General features: G+C 37.2%; 1 protein-coding gene across 1 annotated transcript in view; it reads left to right on the top strand.

Annotated features, from left to right (window-relative positions):
* The first annotated feature begins 457 nt into the window (after positions 1 to 457).
* The window catches only part of PTH2R (parathyroid hormone 2 receptor), an 87,742-nt gene continuing 64,587 nt past the window's right edge, over positions 458 to 23,612 (top strand). The window contains exons 1-2 of the mRNA XM_004033134.5: positions 458 to 858; positions 21,985 to 22,087. Coding sequence (XP_004033182.3) covers positions 784 to 858; positions 21,985 to 22,087 — 178 coding nt within the window. The 5' untranslated portion in view covers positions 458 to 783. The remainder of the gene's footprint in view (positions 859 to 21,984; positions 22,088 to 23,612) is intronic.

Here is a 23,612-nt window from a genome sequence, read left to right on the forward strand (position 1 = left end):
TAGTTGTCTTTTTTTAATGCCAGGATTCAAAGCACAATACCACACAAAGAACTTTTGACCCACAAGAAATATATACATTATTTCTACTTAACACACACCGAGTATTATTATAATGGTTAGGAGAAAATGAATCAGAGCATTTTAGAGAACTTTAGGACTGTCCAGCGAACAGCCCAGACGCAGGGCCTACCTGGCCTCGGGAGCCTTTAGCCATCTTGTCGCTGTCCTCGGGGCCGATGGTCAGCGCACGCAGGACAGGAGGAAACTTCTGGATCACTCCCCGAAGACCCAGGGCGCCCCTAGAGACAGGGCCCTGGAACCCGGGACAGAGTGGAGGGAAGCAGAAACATTGCGAATCGGGGGTGGCGGCAGCAGCGACGTGGGATTCTTTGCCCTCCGCCCTCTGGGCTGCGGGACCCAGTGACTTCGAGGAGGAGCGCGAGCGCAGCCGCGCGGGGCGCACCCGGATCCGCCTGGCGCGGGAGCCGCCCCCTTCCCGCCGCAGGCGGCGCGGGGCTGCGATTCAAGTCCAGGACTCGGGCCAGTCTCTCCGGAAAACAAGACTAACCTCGCGCCGCGGCGCAGCAGGACGCGGGTTCTGAGAAGCGCGTGGCTCCGGCGACAAGACCCCAAGCACCCTCGGCCGGTGGCCCGGGCCCGACCACCCCAGCTGCGCGTCGTTACTGGCCACAAGTTTGCGCTGGGCCAGCCAAGTTGGCGACTTGGAAGCTTCTCCCGGGCTCTGGAGGAGGGTCCCTGCTTCTTCCTACAGCCGTTCCGGGCATGGCCGGGCTGGGGGCGTCGCTCCACGTCTGGGGTTGGCTGATGCTCGGCAGCTGCCTCCTGGCCAGAGCCCAGGTAAGAGCCAGTGCTCCGCGACACCTGTTTTCGCGGAGCCTCCGGCGGGGACTCAGCTTTAGCGACACGGAGGCCAGGTGCGCGCGAGAGCTCATTCATGTTCACACGTCCACAAACGCCCCGGCACGCACCGAGGCGTACCCGGCAGGTGCTGGCAGGCAATTAGTGGAGGGAGCTTCAAAGATCTGCTTTAGTGGAGTGATGTCCTGGGGCCGGCACTGTTTAGACCAGAATCCTGGCATCCGCAAAGTAAGGTGATATTTCCGAACAGCGGAGTCGTGGATCAAGAGTGTGAGGCTGGGAAGGTGAAGGAACTTTTCTTACTCTTAAACTCCGTGGTCCCCATTTAATTAATCGAAATGACTTTTGTCTGCTGGTAATTTACCATCGCTTTTGAGAATTTAAACTTACAGGATCGATTGTGACCACTATCTGAAAGAATAATTGGCTGTCTGTGATACAGAATCACATACATTCAAGTTAGGAGACAGAATAAAAATACCAAAATACAGCTCATTTGTTAATGTTAAGAAGCGGTGGCTGTCACTTTTGTACTGCTAATATCATTTAGAGATTTTCTGGGCGATCTTTCACAATGAAGCCTCTTTAATGTGCAAGGCACAATTCATACGCACTTTTTTTTTGAGTCAAATCAAATGTAGGGTTTACAGTCAGCTTTTCAGATGAGCTAGAGAGATGCGTGTAGTGGTGGATGTTATGCAGTTCAAGTGCCCTGTGAATTTAAACCGAATCAAGGTATTTCTCTCCGGTTCGGTAGGGGGTGCACCTAGACCGTCAAATGAAGGCCCAATAAAAAATTATTTCACCGTGAGAATTCAAAGCAGTGATTTATGTATTGATACTGTCTAAACTTAATACTATGTTCTCGGCTTTCAGATGACTAGTTTAAATTTCAATTATTCTAAAAGTGCAGTTTAAAAAACCTATCTGTTAAAGTCATAACCAGAGACATTAAAACTTAAAGGGGATTTCTAGGCTGGGTGCCACACTAAAAGTGGGCTTTACTTAACATGACCAAGATGTTTCATGTAGATTTATTTTGTTAATAAATAAATTTTGTTAATAAACTAAACAATTTGCGTGTCATACATTGACTAATAATATTAGCAATGGATAGCTGAAAGTAAGATACACTTAAACCTGAAAAAATTCATCAAGTTACCAGAAGGAATATGAATGCATGGAAAAAAATTTGGTGATAAATTTCCATGATCGTTATAGAACTCTGGTAATCTCTACTATACTTCCTACATTTTTATCTCATAAGATATTTGGATAATATGCTTAAAAATGGCATCTTCTTGTATACAAGAGGCAACTGAACTCTAACCGTTTATTTTATTTAGTGTTCTAGATTACTTTTTATAAGGAAATGGGGAGGTATTATTTAGTACAATAAGAAAAAAAAAAAAAGGCTTGGTGTGGTGGCTCATGCCTGTAATCCCAGAACTTTGGGAGACGGGAGGATCTCTTGAGCCCAGGAGTTCGGGGCTGCTCTGAGCTATGATCATGCCACTGCACTCCAGCCTGGCAACAAAGTGAGACCCTGTCTTGAAGGAAGGAAAGAAAGAAAAGAAAGAGAAGAAAGGAAAGAGAGAGAGAGAGAGAGAAAGAGAGAGAGAGAGAAATAAATAAATAATAAATAAATCACCATGGGATTGTGGGCAGAACATTTTCTTTTGCTTTCAATAAAACAATCAGGACACTGAATACTTTTTCTATAAATTTAAACCAGGGTTTCCCAACCTTGGCATTGTTGACATTTTGGGACATATATAATAATTCTTTGTTTTGCTGGGGGTGGGTGTGTTGTCCTGTATATTGCAGGGTATTTAGTGCCACCCCTGTCTCCTCTATCCACTAGATGCCAGTAACCCCCCTCCCCCTAACTGAGACAACCAAAAATGTCTCTAGATGTTGCTATACATAGTTTGGAAGGCAAAATCACTCCTGGTTGAAAACCATTGCTTTACACTGATTTCCATTTATATCTATAGATTATGAATTGCATAAAATGACAGTTTGTGGTGTTATTTTACATTTGCCAAATTTTTGACATTTTAAACAAAATCTGGAGGTTAAATTCAAGTGATTTACATTGACAAACTGATGCATTTTATGACCTTCAGTTTCTTCATCTTCAAAAGAGTCATATTGGGCTAAGATTCTTTTAATTCTATAAGTCTTGGTCTATTACAGTCATTCTCTACTCTGAAATTCCATTAGTTAACCTGGAGTATAATAGAGACTAAATACATTCTGGGTATTATTTACTTCAAATATCAATTGCTGATATTATTAGCTTAAGTATGAGAGACAAGGTATTTATGAAAAATGAGCCTGGCTTTATTAATTTTTTTTAGCATACCCAGTTAATGATGAATATATTGCTAGCTAACACAGATATTTCAAAAAAATTATAACATATTGATAGAAAACCAAAGGGAACTCACCCAGGCAGAATGAGCTTGTGTAGAGTAAATATTTAGTATTCGGTAAACATTAGATCACACCATAAAATAGATGATATAGACCAGTGCTCATCAATTGTTTTAAGGGTCTCTGTGGTTTCTGGTTGGTAAAGATATACTTTTGTCTCAAAGCACAGTTTAAAACCCGTGCATTCATACATCATTACAGAGCCCAGCAATGCATTTTCTATAGTCAGATTATCACATGGTAATGAGGACCACTATATAAACATGTTCAGTATTTTCTTTACTGTGTTAGTGGATCCTCCTGGTAACAGACTGTAGGATGGAACTGGGGTGCCAGAGGTTTATTAGGGGAGGAGGTAATGCTTGTGAAAGTTGAAAGGGAGAGGGAGAAGGATTGGACAGGGGTAACCTCAGACTGGCAAGCAAATCTGACAAAATTTTGTCCAACTCAAAGGAGAACCTTGGGGGAAAGGTGCCCATCAGAGGAGTCCCATGCTGTGAAAAAATGGCCAGGTCTTAGAATTCCTACTGTTGACCTTCCAGCATGAAGATTCAGAGCCTACTAGAAAATCAGAAATCTCTTTCTAGGTGTGGAAAAATGGTAATCAGTAATGCTACTTGCCAAGTACCAAATACTGTGCTAAGTACTTGATTCTCTCATTTAATTATCATAGTAACGTTATGAGATGGGCACTGTAATTGTTCACATTTTTATAAATGAGAAAACGGGGCTATGAGATGTTAGATAATATACTCAACTCACATAAGCAGCCATGATTTATACTCTGGCTTTTACCTCTGGGGCCCACCCCTCCTACTGGTACCCTCATTGTGGAGATCAGCTGGGCACTGCTTAGTGACATTATGTATACACATGTCCTCTGTCCCAGCAATCTCCGCCCCGAGTCTCTATCCCAGGGAATTTCTCACCCAGGTCTATAATGATTCTTGCAGTAATTCTGTGGTGTTAGAGAATTAGGGACAATCTGGGTGTTTATAATGGGGTATTGTGCAGCAATAAAAAGCAATGGCTTAAATGTGCACAAATCAGCATGGACAAGATCGTAAAAACAGGATAACGTGACAGAAACAATAGGATATATGGTATGATGTCATTTACATACATTAAAATACATGCACATAGAACAGTAATATATGTTTTATGAACATATTCAGATAAAAGATTTGTGTGTGTGTGTGTGTGTGTGTGTGTGTGTGTCTCACATAAATGCTTGTATATGGGAGGTAGAGAAGTAGGAGTGGGGTATAGACATCAAATGGGATAAATCAATAAATCAAGTAGGCCTACACTCTGCATCTCAACGCATGTGTTAATTACAAATTGTGGTGATAATAAACAGAACTGTCAAAACTATTACTGATGGAGTTAAGAATGAGGACAGCCGGGCGCAATGGCTCATGCCTGTAATCCCAGCACTTTGGGAGGCCGAGGCGGGCAGATCACTTGAGGTCAGGAGTTCGAGACCAGCCTGGCTGACATGGTGAAACACCATCTCTACTAAAAATACAAAAATTAGCTGGGCATGGTGGCACACGTCTGTAGTTCCAGCTACTTGGGAGGCTCAGGTGGGAGGATCGCTTGAACCCTGGAGGCAGAGGTTGCAGTGAGCTGAGATCATGCCAAGTCCTAGAATATAGGCAGCTTCTCCAAAGTGGAAACTAGGGACTGTCTTTGGCAGAATGAAATGGAAACTCAACAGTTGATTATCTCTATACTGTGTTTATTGCCACAAACACTATTGTAGTTAAAGATAAGAGAGTTGGTTTGTTCTCATTCTTTTCTGTTGACAACCAGAACTATTTCCATTTGTCTTCTAGTTATAAGGAAGTCTTAAATCCCTGAGGAATGGGCTTCCTGGTGGCTGCATTAATTGTGAGTAGTCTCTTCAGCCCTGGTAGACCAGAGGCAGTGAGATGGAAGGGTCCCAGGTGTGGCTCTTCCTTGCCAATGCACAGAGAGTAGGTTTCATATTCCCAGAACTTCCTCAATTCTTTGTGACAAAATAAAATATTTTCAACAGGCATTCATGCATCTCACTTATTTTCCTGTCTTGAACTTCAATTGGTTTTGTCATCTACTGGAACCCATCTTGTCCTTTCTTTCCCCTCTGTTTTGTTTTGTTTTTTCTCTGGGTTATTCATTAAACAGCCATGTAACTTTAGGCAGTTAATTTTGTCTCTTGGTTGTCTCCACTGGCTCCACTGTAAAATAGGACTTACTCATAGAATAAGCATTATAGTGACATCTACTCATAGAATGTGAGTCTTGAGTTAAAAATATACAAACAAAAAGCTTAAAGGTGCCTGATAACAAAAGATGTCAGCTCTTTCCTCTTCTTTTATTAGCAGATCAGTTAAGTTATTTTTAATGGAATGATTACTAGATTAAGATTATTTCTAAGCATTAGTGAGAACTCCTGAAGGCTTTTAAATGGGGTGTGTGTGTGTGTGAGAATTTTGCGAGGCTATTTTCTCTTCCTTATATTTCTTACGGCTTCTCCTTCAGAACCCACATTTTTTCTGATAGCAATTGGACATTTTCTTCATAACACTGATAGCTGTTATAATATTACATTTATTAATATAAGTACTTGATCAATATCTAACTTCCTCATTGCTTTTGCTCAAAATTTGTTTCTTTCTTGCTGATGGATATTACCACTTTACTTTTCCCGGTTGTTATTGTCTCCCAGGATCGCACAGCTGTGCTGCATGACAGATCTGTTGCCTAGAGGGAGTGACACTAGTTAGAAATGAATAGAACATTGGCCACTGTTGCTATTATGTGTAGATCTATAATTTGGCCTTCAGCCTGATTTTCTGTAATCTCAGATTCTCATTGCCAATTGCTGGCAGGAAACAGTCTTCTTGATGATTTGTCATGTCCAAAAACAGGTCAACACTATTTCTAGAGTGATAATCATTGGCTGATTTCATTTCCCATGAAATGAACTCCATCACTGAGTAGAGCTGCCATAGAATAGCCTTGAAAGGCAGAGGTAGTGCTGTGTGAGGACACTGTACTGGGAGATAGGACACCTGGCTGTAGTCCACGTTTTACTATAAATTAGCTGGGTGGCCACAGATAAGTGGCAAAATTCTGGGTCTCATTTTATCATGTCAAGAGTATAAGGTTTAGAGTTCCAGCATACCAGAGATTCATATTTTTTCAGGTTATCAACAGAGCTAGCTTTAAGGAGTGTTTTTACTATATACATATAACAGGGATCAAAAGCAGAAACTACCCACATTTCTATTTAGTCTTTGTCTATGTACCTATTCAATTAATATATACTTTCAATTATGTCATAAATGAAATTTTATATATATTTTCACTTGACATTATACAATCCACTTTTTTTCCATTTTCCTATGACTATTTTCCTGTCTTATGTACTCATTCTCTTTCTCTCTCACTACTGTCCCATCTCCTCTCAATCCCACTCAGATAATACTGTGTATCTTCCACCTCTTTCTCCATAATTTATTTGCTCATATAAAAGATAAACACAGATGTAGTTATTTCATCTTTGTTTGTTTAAAAAGTGACCACACACACACAGAATGTTTATAAACAATGTAGAAGACTGGCAATTTGAACTCATTATATTATATTACAAATGACAGAGAGCCACCACTTGAATCTTGAGAAAGTTATCCTCCTTTCATCTTGGAGTGTTATTATCATGGTATGTGCTCCCCATGTGATGCCACTGTAGCAATTTCAGACACAGCTACATAGAAGTCATGATTACAGAAACTCCAAGAGCCAACCTTACCAGAGACAGCATTTGACACTGTCAAGTGTCACTGATGTACCGAAAGAAAAATTAGGCTTTAAGGAATGAAAGTGTAAAAATGATTCAGTGCTCAGGAACTATAAAGTGAGTTACTTCAAAATGGAATTTGAGCTCTGTTATGATTTCAGTAGTCCAAGAACTACACTTAATTATTCCTGCATTAACCATTATTTTTATATTTTTGAACATTTTTAACATATGGAATGTAAAATATTGACTAAATGGAACATGTATTATTTTTACATTCTTGAAGTTTTCTATGTGTTGCTGAAAACCACTTATTTATTTGTATTACCTAATTAGCCACCTTGAATAATGTTACAACTAAAAGTGTAAGGGTTGAAGAAGGAAGAAAGAAACACAAAAAGTGGCTCAACAGTCAAAGACAGAATAAACCTGAGATGGGCTTCTGGCCAGTTTTGGTCAGGAGCATGCTCTCTTGCAGACTAAGAGTATTTAAGGGTTCAGTGTGGGAGAGCTTATCACAGGCTTGGACTGCTTCTGTGCCTCTTTGTCTTGCTTATCTGGGAGGGAGAGTTTTTGTGTTTGTTCCCATACATCTTCCTGCAGCTGCAGGCATATCCCCCAAGTCTGCTTTTAGCTTCCCTATCTTAATGCACCTAATGGGAAAGGAATATGCTTACTAGGGCCCACTGTTTTACTGGGGCTCATTGTATGAGTGTGAAGTTTGGTGGTTACTCAAGAGACTTTCCCCCTCCTTCTGTGCCCGAGCTGTCTTATCTTTGTTTTACTGTCTGCTCTTTCTGGTTGCTTGTTTAGAAGAGAAGTGATTTTCTTGAAATGCTTGAGGTTAGAAAGGGAGCTAGAACTTAAAATGGTGGTGTTTGTCCAAGATGACAGTGCTCCTGCTCTGGCAAAAGCAACTAAAAGTGGAGTTTAATATAATAAAAGTTTAATATAAAAAATATAATTTAATAAAAGTGGAGCCCATTTAATATATCTGGTGACAATAGTAGTTAATGATATTTTTGTATTCAGTCTTGTGCATGTGTAGATATAATATATCCCGCATGGTTACATTCCTCACAGTATTCCCCCAAGTTCAATAAAAGCAATAACCATTGTACTATTTCTTTTTCTGATTATCTTTTGAGTCCTTTGTCAGCTAATGAGGACAGTGAATTTTTTTTCAGTTTTTTTTTCTATTAGGATATCTATTAGAATAAGTAATTTTGGGTTGATATAGCCTCAGTTCTCAAACTTTATTCCAAAATTTTTATCCACTAGAACAAAAATGGACAAACTATGGTCTGTTAACCAAATTCATTCCATCATCTGTTCTTCTATGCCTCATAAGCTAAGAATGATTTTCACATTTTTAAGTCACTGAATAAAAATCAGAAGAAGGATCGAGGTTAACATTAAGAGTGAAGTCATGTTGATAGCTTGCACTCTTGATAGGTGAGTGGCACTTTACCTCTGTGGTCTTCCTTTTCAAAACATATTGGCCCAGTTCCATAATGAGAAAACCATAAAAAAAAACCCAACTGTGGAACAAAATGTCTGACTAGTGTTTCTCAAAACTATTAAGATAAATAAAAATGAGGAAAGCCTGAGAAACTATCACAACCTAGAAGAACCTAAGGAGACATGACAACTAAACATGATGTGGTGTCTTGATGAGACCCCAGAACAGACAAAGGACATTAGGTAAAAACTAAGAAAATCTGAATAAAGTATCAGCTTAGTGAATAACAATAGATCAATATTGATTCATTAATTATGACAAATATACCTACTAATCTAAGATTTTAATAAGGGGAAACTGAGTGTTTATGGGAACTCTGTATTATCTTATATAACTAAATTTTTTTTCTGTAAATCTAAAACTATTCTAAGATTTAAAACATTTAAAAGGGGATTTTATTGTATTTTAAAAGGACAATATTTTGTAGGTGTGAAGATTAAATAAAATTAAAATTTCAGTATTCATAAAATTTTATTTGAACACAGCCACATTCATTCACCTACTACCGCTTCGCATGGCTGTTTGGTGCGTTCTGAATTGCAGTGACTCAGTCATAACTTGACACATTTCAAGTGCTACATGTATTGCTCTACATTTTCACTTTACTTTTTTCACTACCAGGGAGAACCCATCATGTCAAAATAAGAAGAGAAAAATGGACTAAATATTCTGCTTCTAAAGGCATAGTGTATGTGGATTTTTTTTTGCTATCAAATAAAATGGAAAAGCATTGTGTTTATTATTCAGTGACACTACAGCTGTGCTAATATAATACAATATATGTTGTCATTCCCAGATTAAGCAATAATTACAGTATTCCCAGCTGATAGCACAGCATTCAGTCAGAAAAAATTAGAAAATTTAAGATGAGATATCTCATCACATAACTTCTTTTAAAAAATGAGGCTGCAATAAAAGTAAAGTTCAAAGTAAGGTTCTCATTTGTTAGCTAAGCGAGGAAAACCATTTACCAATGGTGAACTAATAAATGGGTTAAATCATGTTTGATTGTAGCAGGCATGAAATGTGTCTAGAGAAAATAACTAGTTTAAAACTACTTACCTTTTGAAAAGAATAGAGTTGAGGATGTTGTAGCAACATCAATAATCAATTAAAAAACAAAGCAAATGATTTTAAGGGGTTTTCCTTGGCCCTTGATGAGTAATATCAGTAACAAATGTTACTGATATTAATCAGTTGTTTATTTGAGGAGTCAGTGCTGAGTTTGGTTTACTGAAGCGTTTGCCTTGAAAAATAGTCTGTGTGGGAGAGCATTTTCAAAGAATTTGAGAAAATGACTAATTTAGTTCAACCTGAAATGGAGTGTGCTAAGACGTGTTAAAAATGATGGTGTTAAACCTTTGTGTGGAAGACCAATCAAAAGCTCATGAAAATATAAAGCATTTAAAATCAATGGTTATTTATTGTATTATTTATCTGCAAGCACTTTGTAGGAAATATTTGAATATATCATGTGTTATTGAACCAATAATGTCAATGGCCAACTTTGTTCACCCTTACGAACTTAATTATCATCAGTTCTTTAAATTTTTGTCAGAAATAGAAGCCGCATACTTTGACTTGCCCTACTATGGCTTAGCCATGATAAAGCTTACTATGATTTTTCTGAGCTCAGGGTTAAAATGTTGAAATTAGGTGAACTACTTTTTCAAGCTATCTGCCGTTCTGTATGTGATGGTTAATACTGAGGGTCAACTTGATTGGATTGAAGTATACAAAGTATTGATCCTGTGTGTGTCTGTGAGGGTGTTTCCCAAGGAGATTAACATTTGAGTCAGTGGGCTGGGAAAGGCAGACCCACCCTTAAGCTGGGTGGTCACAATCAGCTGCCAGCATGGCTAGAATATAAACAGGTAGAAAAATGTGAAAAGAGAGACTGGCCTAGCCTCCCAGCCTACATCTTTCTCCCGTGCTGGTTGCTTCCTGCCCTTGAACATTGGACTCCAAGTTCTTCAGTTTTGGAACTCGGACTGGCTCTCCTTGCTCTTCAGCCTGCAGATGGCTATTGCGGAACCTTGTGGTTAGTGAGTTAATACTTAATAAACTGCCCTTTATATATATATCTATTCCATTAGTTCTGTCCCTCTAGAGAACCTTGACTAATGCAATGTACCTCTCAATGAAGACTGGAAAAGAAAGAAGGGATGAAGAAAAAAAGAGTTTAGTTTTAGGTAACAAGAGTCTCTTGATCTTTGGTACTTTTGTTTTTCTTTTTTAGAAGGGGTTTATAATTCAGTAGTGATGGATGAATCTCATATTAGTTTCAGGAAATTTGTTAAAGCTGCCAAAATGTCCTTCCTAGATTTCATTATTTATCTCTCGAAATGCAGTAAGGATCCATTTTACATACATTGTATGTAAAATTAGTCTTTTTTTGCTATAATCCTGGAAGCCGAGTAACTAGGCATGTGTATAAAGAAAGAAGAGAGAGAAAATTCCTATGCCAAAATTTGTAACTGGGGTGTAGCTAGATGTTTTTTCTCTTGGAGGCAATCTAGTTCATTTGCAAGAAATGGTGTTGAAAATACATGGATTTATTTATTTGAAAAATTCCAGGTCTGTTTGTTACAATAAAGCTGGTCATAAAAACACAAGTACTTGTTAAGAGAGAAGTACTGACACAAGTACTTGTTAAGAGAGAAGTACTGACACAAGTACTTGTTAAGAGAGAAGTACTGTTCAAAGGTGGGAATCTTTTTTTTTTTTGAGATGGTGTCTCACCCTCTCACCCAGGCTGGAGTGCAATGGCACAATATCAGCTCACTGCAACCTCCTCCCGGATTAAAGCGATTCTCCTGCCTCAGCCTCCCAAGTAGCTGGGATTATGGGCACATGCCACCATGCCCAGCTACAAAAGTGGGAATCTATGGTCTAACAGGAGGAGAACATCATTAGAATAAGCTGGATAAAATAAGAAAAGCTACATAGAAAATCCAGGAGTAACTGTGCAAGTCAGCCATATCTTGAGGGGAGAAAGAAAGGCAAAATATCACAGAAGTAGATCAGTCTTGCTTATCACTGCAAAACATGAAAAATCAATTTTAACTATGTTAAAATACAAATACCTTATGAGCAATTTTGGCTTTATTCTGTTGATTCTGCTATTTGCAGATGTTAGCAATACTTTTATAAGAAAGCCATGAGAATTTACTAGAAACTATTAAAACTAAAAAGAGTTCAGTAATGTCACCAAGAATGACATTAAAAATAGGAAGTAAAATAGCTTCCTTATGTGTAAAAAAACTACCACTTAGCATAATAAAAATATCCTATTAGTAATAGCTATCAAAAATAAAATAACTAGAAATGAATAGAAGAATTATGCTGAACCTATATGACAGAAAAGAAAGCTTTACTAAGCCTTAAAAATATAAACATTAAATAAATGAAGAAATATACCATATACTTATCAAAGGACGATAAAGGGAATGTCTCATATTTTCAGGAGCCTATATAAGTTGTGAGGGACTACCTAATACATGATTTCTTTTGCACTCAATTTTTTTTTTAAGGAGGAAGAATTTTAGCAAATTTTATTAGTGAGTATAAATGAAAAAATCAAAAGCAAAATAATAGCAAACCAACTCCAACAGTGTATGAGAATGATAATACACCACAAATATCATTCCAGCAAATACAGAAAGAAAGTGACATACTTTAACACCCATCCATGAAAGAAATTCTTAATAAAATAAGCATAAAAGGGAATATTTACTTTGAAAAAAGGTACTTAGAAAATATTATCATAAACATTATACTAAATGAGATAGTTAGAAATATTCCACTTAAAGGGAGAAATAAGATAAAAAATTTCATAGTTTTCTGGTTTATCTTTGAGTTTTGTTTTACAAAAATGTATCTGTATATTTTCCCTCTTTTTTTGCACAAAAGGTAGCATTCAATTTATACTCTCTGCATTTTGTTTTTCTTACTTCACAATACATCCTGGAAATCATGTTAGGTCATAGAGTTTTCTCACTCTTTTTTATAGCTTCATAATAGCCTATTTTGTAGAAGTACCAAATGTGTGGGCATTTAGTTTGTTTCTATCTAATATTTTACATGTATAAATAATACTACACTGTATAGTCTTTATGTATTTTCATATTGTTGAAGCTATAACTTAAATGTAAATCCCTAAAAGTGAAGTCAATCCTTTGGGTATATACCCAGTAATGGGATGGCTGGGTCAAATGGTATTTCTAGTTCTAGATCTCTGAGCAATCGCCATACCAACTTCCACAATGGTTGAACTAGTTTACAGTCCCACCAACAGTGTAAAAGTGTTCCTATTTCTCCACATCCTGTCCAGCACCTGTTGTTTCCTGACTTTTTAATGATTGCCATTCTAACTGGTGTGAGATGGTATCTCATTGTGGTTTTGATTTGCATTTCTCTGATGGCCAGTGATGGTGAGCATTTTTTCATGTGTCTTTTGGCTGCATAAATGTCTTCTTTTGAGAAGTGTCTGTTCATGTGCTTCGCCCACTTTTTGATGGGGTTGTTTGTTTTTTTCTTGTAAATTTGTTTGAGTTCATTGTAGATTCTGGATATTAGCCTTTTGTCAGATGAGTAGGTTGCAAAAATTTTCTCCCATTCTGTAGATTGCCTGTTCACTCTGATGGTGGTTTCTTTTGCTGTGCAGAACCTCTTTAGTTTAATTAGATCCCATTTGTCAATTTTGGCTTTTGTTGCCATTGCTTTTGGTGTTTTAGACATGAAGTCCTTGCCCATGTCTATGTCCTGAATGGTATTGCCTACGTTTTCTTCTAGGGTTTTTATGGTTTTAGGTCTAACATTTAAGTCTTTAATCCATCTTGAATTAATTTCTGTATAAGGCGTACGGAAGGGATCCAGTTTCAGCTTTCTACATATGGCTAGGCAGTTTTCCCAGCACCATTTATTAAACAGGGAATCCTTTCCCCATTGCTTGTTTTTTAAATCATGCTGCTATAAAGACACATGCTCACGTATGTTTATTGCGGCACTATTCACAATAGTAAAGACTTGGAACCAACCCAAATGTCCAACAATGATAGACTGGATTAAGAAAATGTGGCACATATACACTGTGGAATACTATGCAGCCATAAAAAATGATGAGTTCATGTCCTTTGTAGGGACATGGATGAAGCTGGAAACCATCATTCTCAGCAAACTATTGCAAGGACAAAAAACCAAACACCGCATGTTCTCACTCATAGGTGGGAATTGAACAATGAGAACACATGGACACAGGAAGGGGAACATCACACACCGGGGACTGTTGTGGGGTGGGGGGACGGGGGAGGGATAGCATTAGGAGATATACTTAATGCTAAATGACGAGTTAATGGGTGCAGCACAGCAACATGGCACATGTATACATATGTAACAAACCTGCACGTTGTGCACAGGTACCCTAAAACTTAAAGTATAATAATTAAAAAAAAAAAAGAAAAAAAAGTAAAGTCAAAAGATAAATGTACATTTAGGACTTTTTCAATTTTGCCTATTTCTTCTCCATAGCAGTGGAAACATTTTACATTCCCACGAGCATTGTATGAGGCTATTTTTTCCACACATATTTGCCAACAGAATGTTGCACTCAGTTTTTTTTTTTTGCTAATGAAGTAGTCTTAATATATTTGACCTTACTTTAGCTCAAAATACTATATTGCACTTAATTTATAATTAAAATTTAATTGGTGTTTTTCATGTTGTAGTCATTAAACTAAACAATTCCTTAAAAACTTTAGCAGATGAATTTTTAAAAATCTGTATTTTGAGAGAATTATAGATTCACATGCAATGTAAGAAGTAATACAGATACTAAATACCTTTCACGTAGTTTCTTTCAATGGTAACATCTTTCATTACTACAGTACAATATTACAATCAGGAAATTGACATTGATATAATCCCTCTGTCTTATGCAGATTCCATTGGTTTTATACATACTTGTGTGTGTGCACATGTATTTAGTTTATGCAGTTTTATCACATGTAAAGTTGCATGTGATCACCACCACAGTGAAGATATACAATAGTTCCAGCACAGGAATCCTTTCATAGCCACAACCACTTACTTCTCCCTTCCCTGCAACACCTGGCAACTACTAATTGGTTTTTTGTCTCTGTAATCATTATATAACTCTTAAAAATTTAACCGTGCTTTGTTTCTAAGTATAATTGGAGCTCTACAAATATCTATAATAAATGCACATGTAGTTAATTAAAATATAAGAGAAAAGGATGAGTAATAGCTTTGAAGGATGACAGCTCAATGTGATCGTATTCTCAATGTTTTCATTTAACTGTGTATGAGCCATACCACAGAGAGATACAAGTTTTTCTTAAATCATTTTCAGTTTGCTTCTTGCATGAATAGGGTCGTGGGGATTTTTAGAATTTGTAGCCAAATGTGCAAAATCAACTGATCTTCAGATTTAGTTTGAATTAGAGTTCATTATATGAAAGGATTAAAAACTTAAGAAGCCAAGACATTTTCATATTGTGTGTGTGTGTGTGTGTGTGTGTGTGTAGTGTCTGTGTGAGTATGCATGCTTCCTTGTGTGTGTTTGTATATATATTTATGATGTATATCTTATCTGTTTTTCTTTTTTTATGTTGAATTAAAAAAGGACTAAACAAAAATAGTTTCATGGTTCATAAAGGTAGATGATTCAATAATATTTTTCTCAAAACTGTAATGTTTATTATAAGATTCCTTTATTTTAAAGCAGTATTACAGACAATACATTCTAAATAATTAAAAACATGTTTTCATTGTTAAACCTCCTTTAGAACATAAAAGCTTCAGCTACTCTCAAGGGAATCACACTCGTGAGAGTGACATTGGCATTTAAGAAAAGGAAAATAAAACAATTATAAGTTCATATGAACTTTTTTGAGGCCTGTGGGAAAACATGGAGTAGAAAGTTCATAAAACTGATTTGTTACTTGGCCCATTCACACTGGAGTATATGAGAAACCCTGAATTCCAAGCAAAATTCCTTCTTATAGACCAGCTCAGTTTTCTCTCAGACTACGGAAAATAGAATGGCTAGCTGTGTTAGAGTTCTTCAGGGAACAGAACCAGTGGGATATACATACAAAGAGATTTATTGTGAGGAAGTGATTTACACAATATGGAGGCTGAGAAGTACTAGGATTTGCTATAAGCAAACTGAAGATCCAAGAAAGCTAGTGGTATAATTCAGTCCAAGTCTGAAGGTCGGAGAACCAGGGGAGCTGATGGCATAAATCTCATTTTGAGGGCTAGAGAAGATGAGATGAAATGTTGCCAGGAAGGGAAAAAAAGGGTGCAAATTCCTTATTCCTCTGCCTTTTATTCAATTGAAACCTTCAACAAATTAGATGAGGCCCAGTTACATTGCGGGAGGGCAATTGGCTTTGCTGAGTCTACTGATTCAAAGGTTAATCTTGGATGAAGACAGACACACAGACACACCGGAAACAAATGTAATCTGGGCACCCATGGCCCATCGAAGTTGCTACATGAAATTAACCACCACACTAGCCTAGAGGGGAATTCATTTTTAAAAAACATATCCTTGTGATCCTTTTGAAATTCAAGTAAAACTTAATATATAAATGTTATTATAACTTTCCAAGAGAATATTATATTCGTTAAGTAGACTTCACTTTAGGAAAGATATATTTTTGTAAAGCTATAAAATAATCATATCTAAAACATTTTTATATACCTTTTTTTATGATCACCTGTGGTAGATTCTCATTTACTAGAATGAGGTAATATTTTGTGGTTTTTTTAAGTGAGAGAAGAATGCTTCTTTTTTTAAAAAATGATTTTTTTGGTGATAATTGTAAATTCACATGCAGTTGGAAGAACTAACGAGAGTGAACATGTGTATCGTTTACCCAGTTTCCCCCCTTATCACTTGTAAGATAACATCTTATAAAACTACAGTGAAATATCATAACCAAGATAATAATATTGATAACCGTCAAGATACAGAACACTTTCTTCCCAGAAGGATCCCTTCTGATATTCTTTATAGCCAAACCCCCTTCCTTTGCACTTCCCACTCCTCAACTCCTGGCAACCACTATCTCTTTTTCATTTCTATAGTTTAATTTGTGTATTCTTCCTTTTTTTTCTTGGTTGGCTTTCTAGAAGCTTGTCAATATTATTGGTAATTTTAAATCACCAGCTCTTTGTTTCACTGACAGTCTGCATTGTTTTTCTGTTTCAATTTCATTGATTTATCCTCTTAACTTTATGATGTCCTTCTTTCTACTTGCTTTGGTTTTATTTTACTCTTCTTTTTCTAGGTTCTCAGGGTGGGAGATTATATTACTGATGCAAAACTTTTCTTCTTTTCTAATGGATGTATTTAGTGCTATGCATTTCTCTTAGCACTGCTTTAGGTCTGTCCCACAAATTTTGATATGTTGTTTTTGTATTTTCATTCAGTTCAACGTACTTTTGATTTCCCTTGAGACTTTGTTTTTGACCCATGGATTGTTTAGAAGTGTGTTTAGTTTCTAAGTGTTTGGAGAGTTTGGTTATCTTTTTGTTATTGATTTCCAGTTTGATTCCATTGTGGTCTGAGAACATTGCGGTCTGAGAACTCTGTATGCTGGCAATTCTTTTAAAATTGTTGAGATTTGTTTTATGATTCAGGATATGGTCTACCTTGGTATTTGTTCTGTATGTATTTGGAAAGAAAGTGTATTCTCCATTGCTGGGTGAAGCGTTCGGTAAATGTCTATTAGATCCTGTTGGTTGATGGCATTGTTGGGTTCTATATCCTTGCTGATTTTCTGTCTAGTTGTTCTATCAGTTGCTGAGAAAGGGGGTTGAAGTTTCCAATTGTAATTGTGGATTTGTTTATCTCTTCTTTCATTCTATCAGTTTTTGCTTCACATATTTTGCAGCTCTGTTTTTTTGATGCATACGCATTTTTGAGGGCCATGTTTTCTTGATGGAGTGACCCTTGTATTATGATATAATGTCCCTCTTTTAGTCTCTGGTAATTTTGTTTGCTCTACTTGGTCTAGTACTAATATAATTGGGGAAGTGGGATTATCACCTTATTACTGCTCATAGAAGTAGAAGTTTTGGTTCCTCCATCAGCTATCACTGACACCTATGGTGGGCTGCTCCATGGTCCTGATGTGTGGGGGTATGAGTGCTGCTCCTCATGTGGCCTCCACTGTCACCACAATGGGAGTAGCCTTGTTACTGCTAGGCTGACTCTCCACTAGGTCTTCTCTGACCCCCCCTCCAGCAGAGGAGTAGAGGGACACTGTGTTACTGTCAGGAGGGGTGGAAGTCCAGGCTTCTTATATGCAGGTTGTGAAGAAAAGGTGGGGGTGTCCAGAAGCCTTGTTTCAGGCCAGTGAGAGGGAATGTTTTAGTTCTTTACTTTGCTCTTAAACCATTCTGGGAGTTTGCAGGGGTCCCTTGTCATTTTGGGTTGGGTTTGTGAGACAGCATGTCAGGCAAGTGTTCTTGTATAAGTGGTTAGCTGTCCTTGTGTTGCTAGCTGTCCTTGTGTAAGCTGTCCATGTAGTAAACTGTGGTTTGGAAAAATTTCTTGCGATAGTTCCCATTATCCAGCAAATCATGTGTGAGAGCCCTGCCTTCATGAGTCTGCCCTGTTCCACTTGCCAAGGCTTGACATAAGTTACTCTAGTTTGGATCTTACAACTTCCACATTTCTCTGAAAGCATCACTGATCGACTCTCCTGTGGGTTGGTTTTAATTGTCCCTTGGTGCTGAGATGCACCTGTCCTGGATTGTTGGTATGGTCTCACATTGGGAAGAAGTGATTGGCGACTGGGAATCAGTATCAAATCACTTTCAGCCATATTTGAGCAACAAGCCTGACCTGGAGAAAGTGGCTCTCAGGCTAAATCTTCCTGGAGTCCACAGTTAAGTTCAATTTTGTTGGTTCCATAAGTATTGGTTATCATTTGAAGCACTGGCCCAGCATTATTCTATGAGGAGTGTTGTTTCTATAGAATTGGGGCAGGACACAGTTAGGTCCAAAGTTTAAAGGAAATAATACAAAGTAAAACCAACAGGAGCATAACGAATTTATTTTGTACAATGATTTTGAACCAAGAGGCCAAGCCTGAGGCCAAGAAACTAAGCAAATCAAAAGACCACTGGGAAACCGGGTGAGACCTGTTGTAGCCATTGAGATCAATGGACTAAATAAAAATTTCTAAAGCTCTAATGAAAAAACTAATGGGTTCATGAAGCTGCAAATCAAAATCAAGCAGAACAAAATAATTACATAAGATTGAATACTTCTTAAAAATTATAATTTTTATGACTTTAAGGAGAGTACATCATTGTGAAGGCAATGATTTATGACTTGCAAATCACATGTAATGAGATGGAGTAAAAAGCTGAACCCTTGAGATATTGAGGTAGGAGGCGGGGCTCAGAGACTGGACCAAATTGAGGACTAGCTAAAAGAGGGACATGGTGGAAGCAGCTTTCCATAAGACACATCCTCCAGTGTTCCATGCCAGTTTACCATTGCCATGGCAACACTGAAAGTTACCACCCCTTTCCATAGCAATGACCCAATGACCCGGAAGTTACCACCCTTTTTAAAGAAATTGCTATATAATCTACCTCTTAATTTGCATATAAGTGGGTATAAATATGACTGCAGAACTGCCTTTGAGCTGCTACTCTGGGCAGACTGCCTGGCCCTGCTCTGCAAGGAATAGTACCTCTGCTGCTGCTGTATACTGTCACTTCAATAAAAGTTGCTGTCAAACACCACCAGCTTGTCTTTGAATTCTTCCTTGGGCAGAGCCAGGAACCCTCCCAGGCTAAGCCCCAGTTGTGGGCTGCAGCTTTTTCTGTGGTGTTTTTCCAGGCTGTCTTTTTTCTTCCTTGGCTAGAGAGCAGGCTTCTCTTGAGACTTTTAAATTTTCCTGCCTGTGCCTATTGATATTCCAGAGTTTCCAGCTTCTTTTACTCCAAGGTGGGGATGTATGAGGCAGAAAGAAAACCCAGGGAATTTACTACCATGTTGTTTTCCAGGATCTGTAGCCTGCTCTGCTATCTCCTCTCTGCCTTTTAGAATATTGTTATATTCATTTTATATGTAATGTGTAGGGCTTTTGTTTATATTTACTGAGAGGAATTAGGGAAAGCACATCAACTCCATCATGCTGAAAGTTCCAGAATACCTCTTAAATTAAGCTAACTTATGGATTTATGGTTACTTAAAAATTGAATAAATGTGAATATTGGGTTAATTATGAAGATTTTCATATCTTGACATTAAAATTGGTATCTATATTTATAACTTTAGGGGCTTTTAATAAAGTACAATTTACCAAATTAGGGCTTCTCTTAGCTATCATATATGTGACAGATTGGAATTTAACATTTTATTTCAAATCATAAATGATCATTTGTCCAGGAAAAATTACTAACATCTGTTTTTCTAAATGTAACATTTTGTTTTGGGTGCAATTGTTGCTTTTGGAGAACTAGACATTGAAAATGTAAACTGCTCTTCTGTTTGAAGTACACTATCATTTTAATGTCATTCTATGTTAAACAGTTCTTGTATCTATAACTAAGGAATAAAAAGAAAGAAATATAAAAAACAAGTACTTATTTGCTTTTACTGGAAATGACTGATTTGGTTTGGCTGTGTCCCCACCCAAAATCTCATCCTGAATTGTAATCCCCATAATCCCCACATGTCAAGGGTGGAAGCAGGGGAGGTAATGAGATCATGGGGGCGGTTACCCCCATGCTGTTCTGATAGTGAGTGAGTCTCATGAGATCTTGTGGTTTTGTAAACGTCTGGCATTTCATCTGCTTGCACTCACTTCGTCCTGCTGCCCGGTGAAGAAGGTGCCTCCTTCTCCTTTGCCTTCTGCCGTGATTGTAAGTTTCTTGAGGCTTCCCCAGCAATGTGGAACTGTGAGTCAATCAAATCTCTTTCCTTACCCAGTCTTGGGTATTTCTTCATAGCAGTGTGAGAATGGACTAATACAATGACTAAAGATCAATGTAACAGATTGTGATTTAGCACATTCTGATCATACTTGCTCCTGGCTAAACTGATGAGATGTTTTAGAACAAAATATCTTTAGAAGCTGTAGTTTATAAAATGCATGGCTTCCTGAACAGGTTATCCCTATAAAAAGGCTGCATGTACACAGAAAGAAATACAAAATAATATTTTCGAGTAAAAATGGCACAAGGGGTGATTTGAAATATTCACGTTTGATAATTGAAGTCAAATTTCTCTGAATCAAATGTATAGTTCTGAAATTTGGTCACAATTTATACAATGTTTTCTAGGATTGAAGTAAAAGGAAGTAACGGTTTAACTGAAAAAACAGCCAGGAAAAAACCAAAACAAAACAAAACAAAAAACTTCAGGTGTGCCTGACTGTTTCTAGAGAACGAATGGGAAGGAGTCAATTTTTCCTGCCATGCCCACTCAGAGACTCATGTGTTTCCAGTTCATTCACTCTTTGATATGTGAGATTTTAGGCTCACTTTCAGTGTATCTACTTACAACTCAGAATCCATGTTGTATTATATCGATAGATAAATTCTGGTATGTATTTCAACCCCCAAAATTAGTTTTTGCTTATTCTCTCATTTCCTAAAAAAAAATTGTTAAAGTAAATATGGGCATTGAGCTATGAATATAATCCAGAAATCTCCAAAACTATATATCTGACTATTCACTGAGATTCTCTTTGTGCTGTAGATATCTTAGAAAATAATACCCAGCTATGCATTTCCCAAACTGTGAAACAAATTAATATTTGTTATTTTAAATCACAACAATATTTTGGGATGTTTTGTTACACAGCTATAGGTGATAAATACAGATGGTTTCTTCTTTAAGGTTCTGTTCCTCTGGAACCAACCACTCTTGGTACTAAATAAATTGTATCATGTTAGATGGAATTATAATATTGCAGGAAATTATATATATTTTTGTATATTGTTTATTTTTTGTAGTATATTATCTCTAATATAATTATTTTATTTTAAATATTTTTTCTTAGTATAATATCTCCATTTTATTTTTTGTAGTCTATTATCTCTAATATAATTACCTAACTATATTAAAATTTTCTCACTTCTTCTGGTATGAGATTTTTTAAAAGGCTAATCAGGTAAAAGTAAAATTGTTCTAAAATCTTACACATTGATGGATTTTGAATTTTGATTCAGATAAAGGACTATTTCAAATAGCTTGATATCAAACTCATTTTCAATTATATTAGAAGGTGAAATAATGAAAGCTTGTATCCTGGCTTGAAAAAACATGATGAAAATGTTTGTATTTTGTTCACTTCTACAGCTGGATTCTGATGGCACCATTACTATAGAGGAGCAGATTGTCCTTGTGCTGAAAGCGAAAGTACAATGTGAACTCAACATCACAGCTCAACTCCAGGAGGGAGGTAAAGATGCCAAGAAAATCGGCTCTCCTTGTGCCTCCTATCCGTTCTCATAAAGATCGCACATTTCCCTCCTTCTTTAGTGTTAGGGAGATCCTTATCAGTCAATCCACATTTCCATGTGGAGGGGTGTGCAGCAGAATAACGACACTCTTTTCATCTCTACCCTACATGCTTTTCCTTCCCTGTGGAAAAAGTAACTTGCCTGATAGTGAGTTTGAGAATAGCAACTGGGCATGTGCACATCAGCCTATCCCTTAGTCCTTTCTTCAGGGTTTGTCTGCCTGTAGAGAGCATGCATACTGATTTGCCCTCGACCATGCAGTAAGCTTGGAGGAGTAGGCTCTGTCCCTGTGGACATTGCCTCTATTATAAAATATGCAGTTCAAAATCTACTTCAGACTTCTCTAAATGCCAACAAATAAATGTGATTGATTTCTCAATTGTTTATGATCAGAGAATGTGGTCTGCATGATACTGAGTTTTAAAAATGTGTTGGGACAGCCGGGCGCGGTGGCTCACGCCTGTAATCCCAGCACTTTGGGAGGCCGAGGTGGGCGGATCACCTGAGGTCGGGAGCTCCAGACCAGCCTGGCCAACATGGTGAAACCCTATCTCTACTAAAAATGCAAAAATTAGCTGGGCGTGGTGGCGCATGCCTGTAATCCCAGCTACTCAGGAGGCTGAGGCAGGAGAATCGCTTGAACCTGGGAGGTGGAGGTTGCGGTGAGCTGAGATCGCACCATTGAACTCCAGCCTGGGTGACAGAGCGACTCTCTGTCTCAAAAAAAAAAAAAAAAAAAAAAAAAGTGTTGAGACTTAATGTCTTATAGTCTTGTCAATTTTGATAATTTTCCATGTGGTCTTCAAAGGTATGTATGCCCTCTAGTTTCTGAGTACAATGTTTTATAGTGTCCACTAGATTAAGCTTGTTAGTTGTGTGGTTCATATATTCTGCATCCACAATGATTTTTAAAATGTGCTTGACCTATTATTTTCTGAGATATATATATCTTAAAATATGCTACTATGATGATGAATTTTTCAACTTTTCATTGAAAAATTCACTGGATATTTTTACTTCATATATTTTGAAAATAGGAGGTTATTTAAGTTTAGAAATATTAGATTTCCTGGTGAATGAAACCTTTTGTAGATATGCAGTAGCCCTCTTTATCTCTAGGATACTTGTCCTTCATATTTAAAAAATATGTACAATTTAAAATTACTATATTTAAAAAAATTTAACAATACTAATTTCCTTCTTTCTTGGTTAGTATCTGCCTTGTATATCTTTTCCAATCCTTTAAAAATGTTTTAATTGTGATAAAATATACATAGCATTAAATTTACCATTAAAATTTTTTTCATTGTACTGCTCAGTAGTGTTAAGTATATTCGCATTGTTGTGCAATCAGTCTCCAGAAATTTTCCATCTAAATTGACACTCTGTACCCATTAAATAACAACTCATATTTCCTCATTCTTTTATTAAACTTTTCTGTATATTTACATTTCAGGAGTATCT

This window comes from Gorilla gorilla, chromosome 11, assembly GCF_029281585.2.
Source record: "Gorilla gorilla gorilla isolate KB3781 chromosome 11, NHGRI_mGorGor1-v2.1_pri, whole genome shotgun sequence".
Lineage (NCBI taxonomy): Eukaryota > Metazoa > Chordata > Mammalia > Primates > Hominidae > Gorilla > Gorilla gorilla.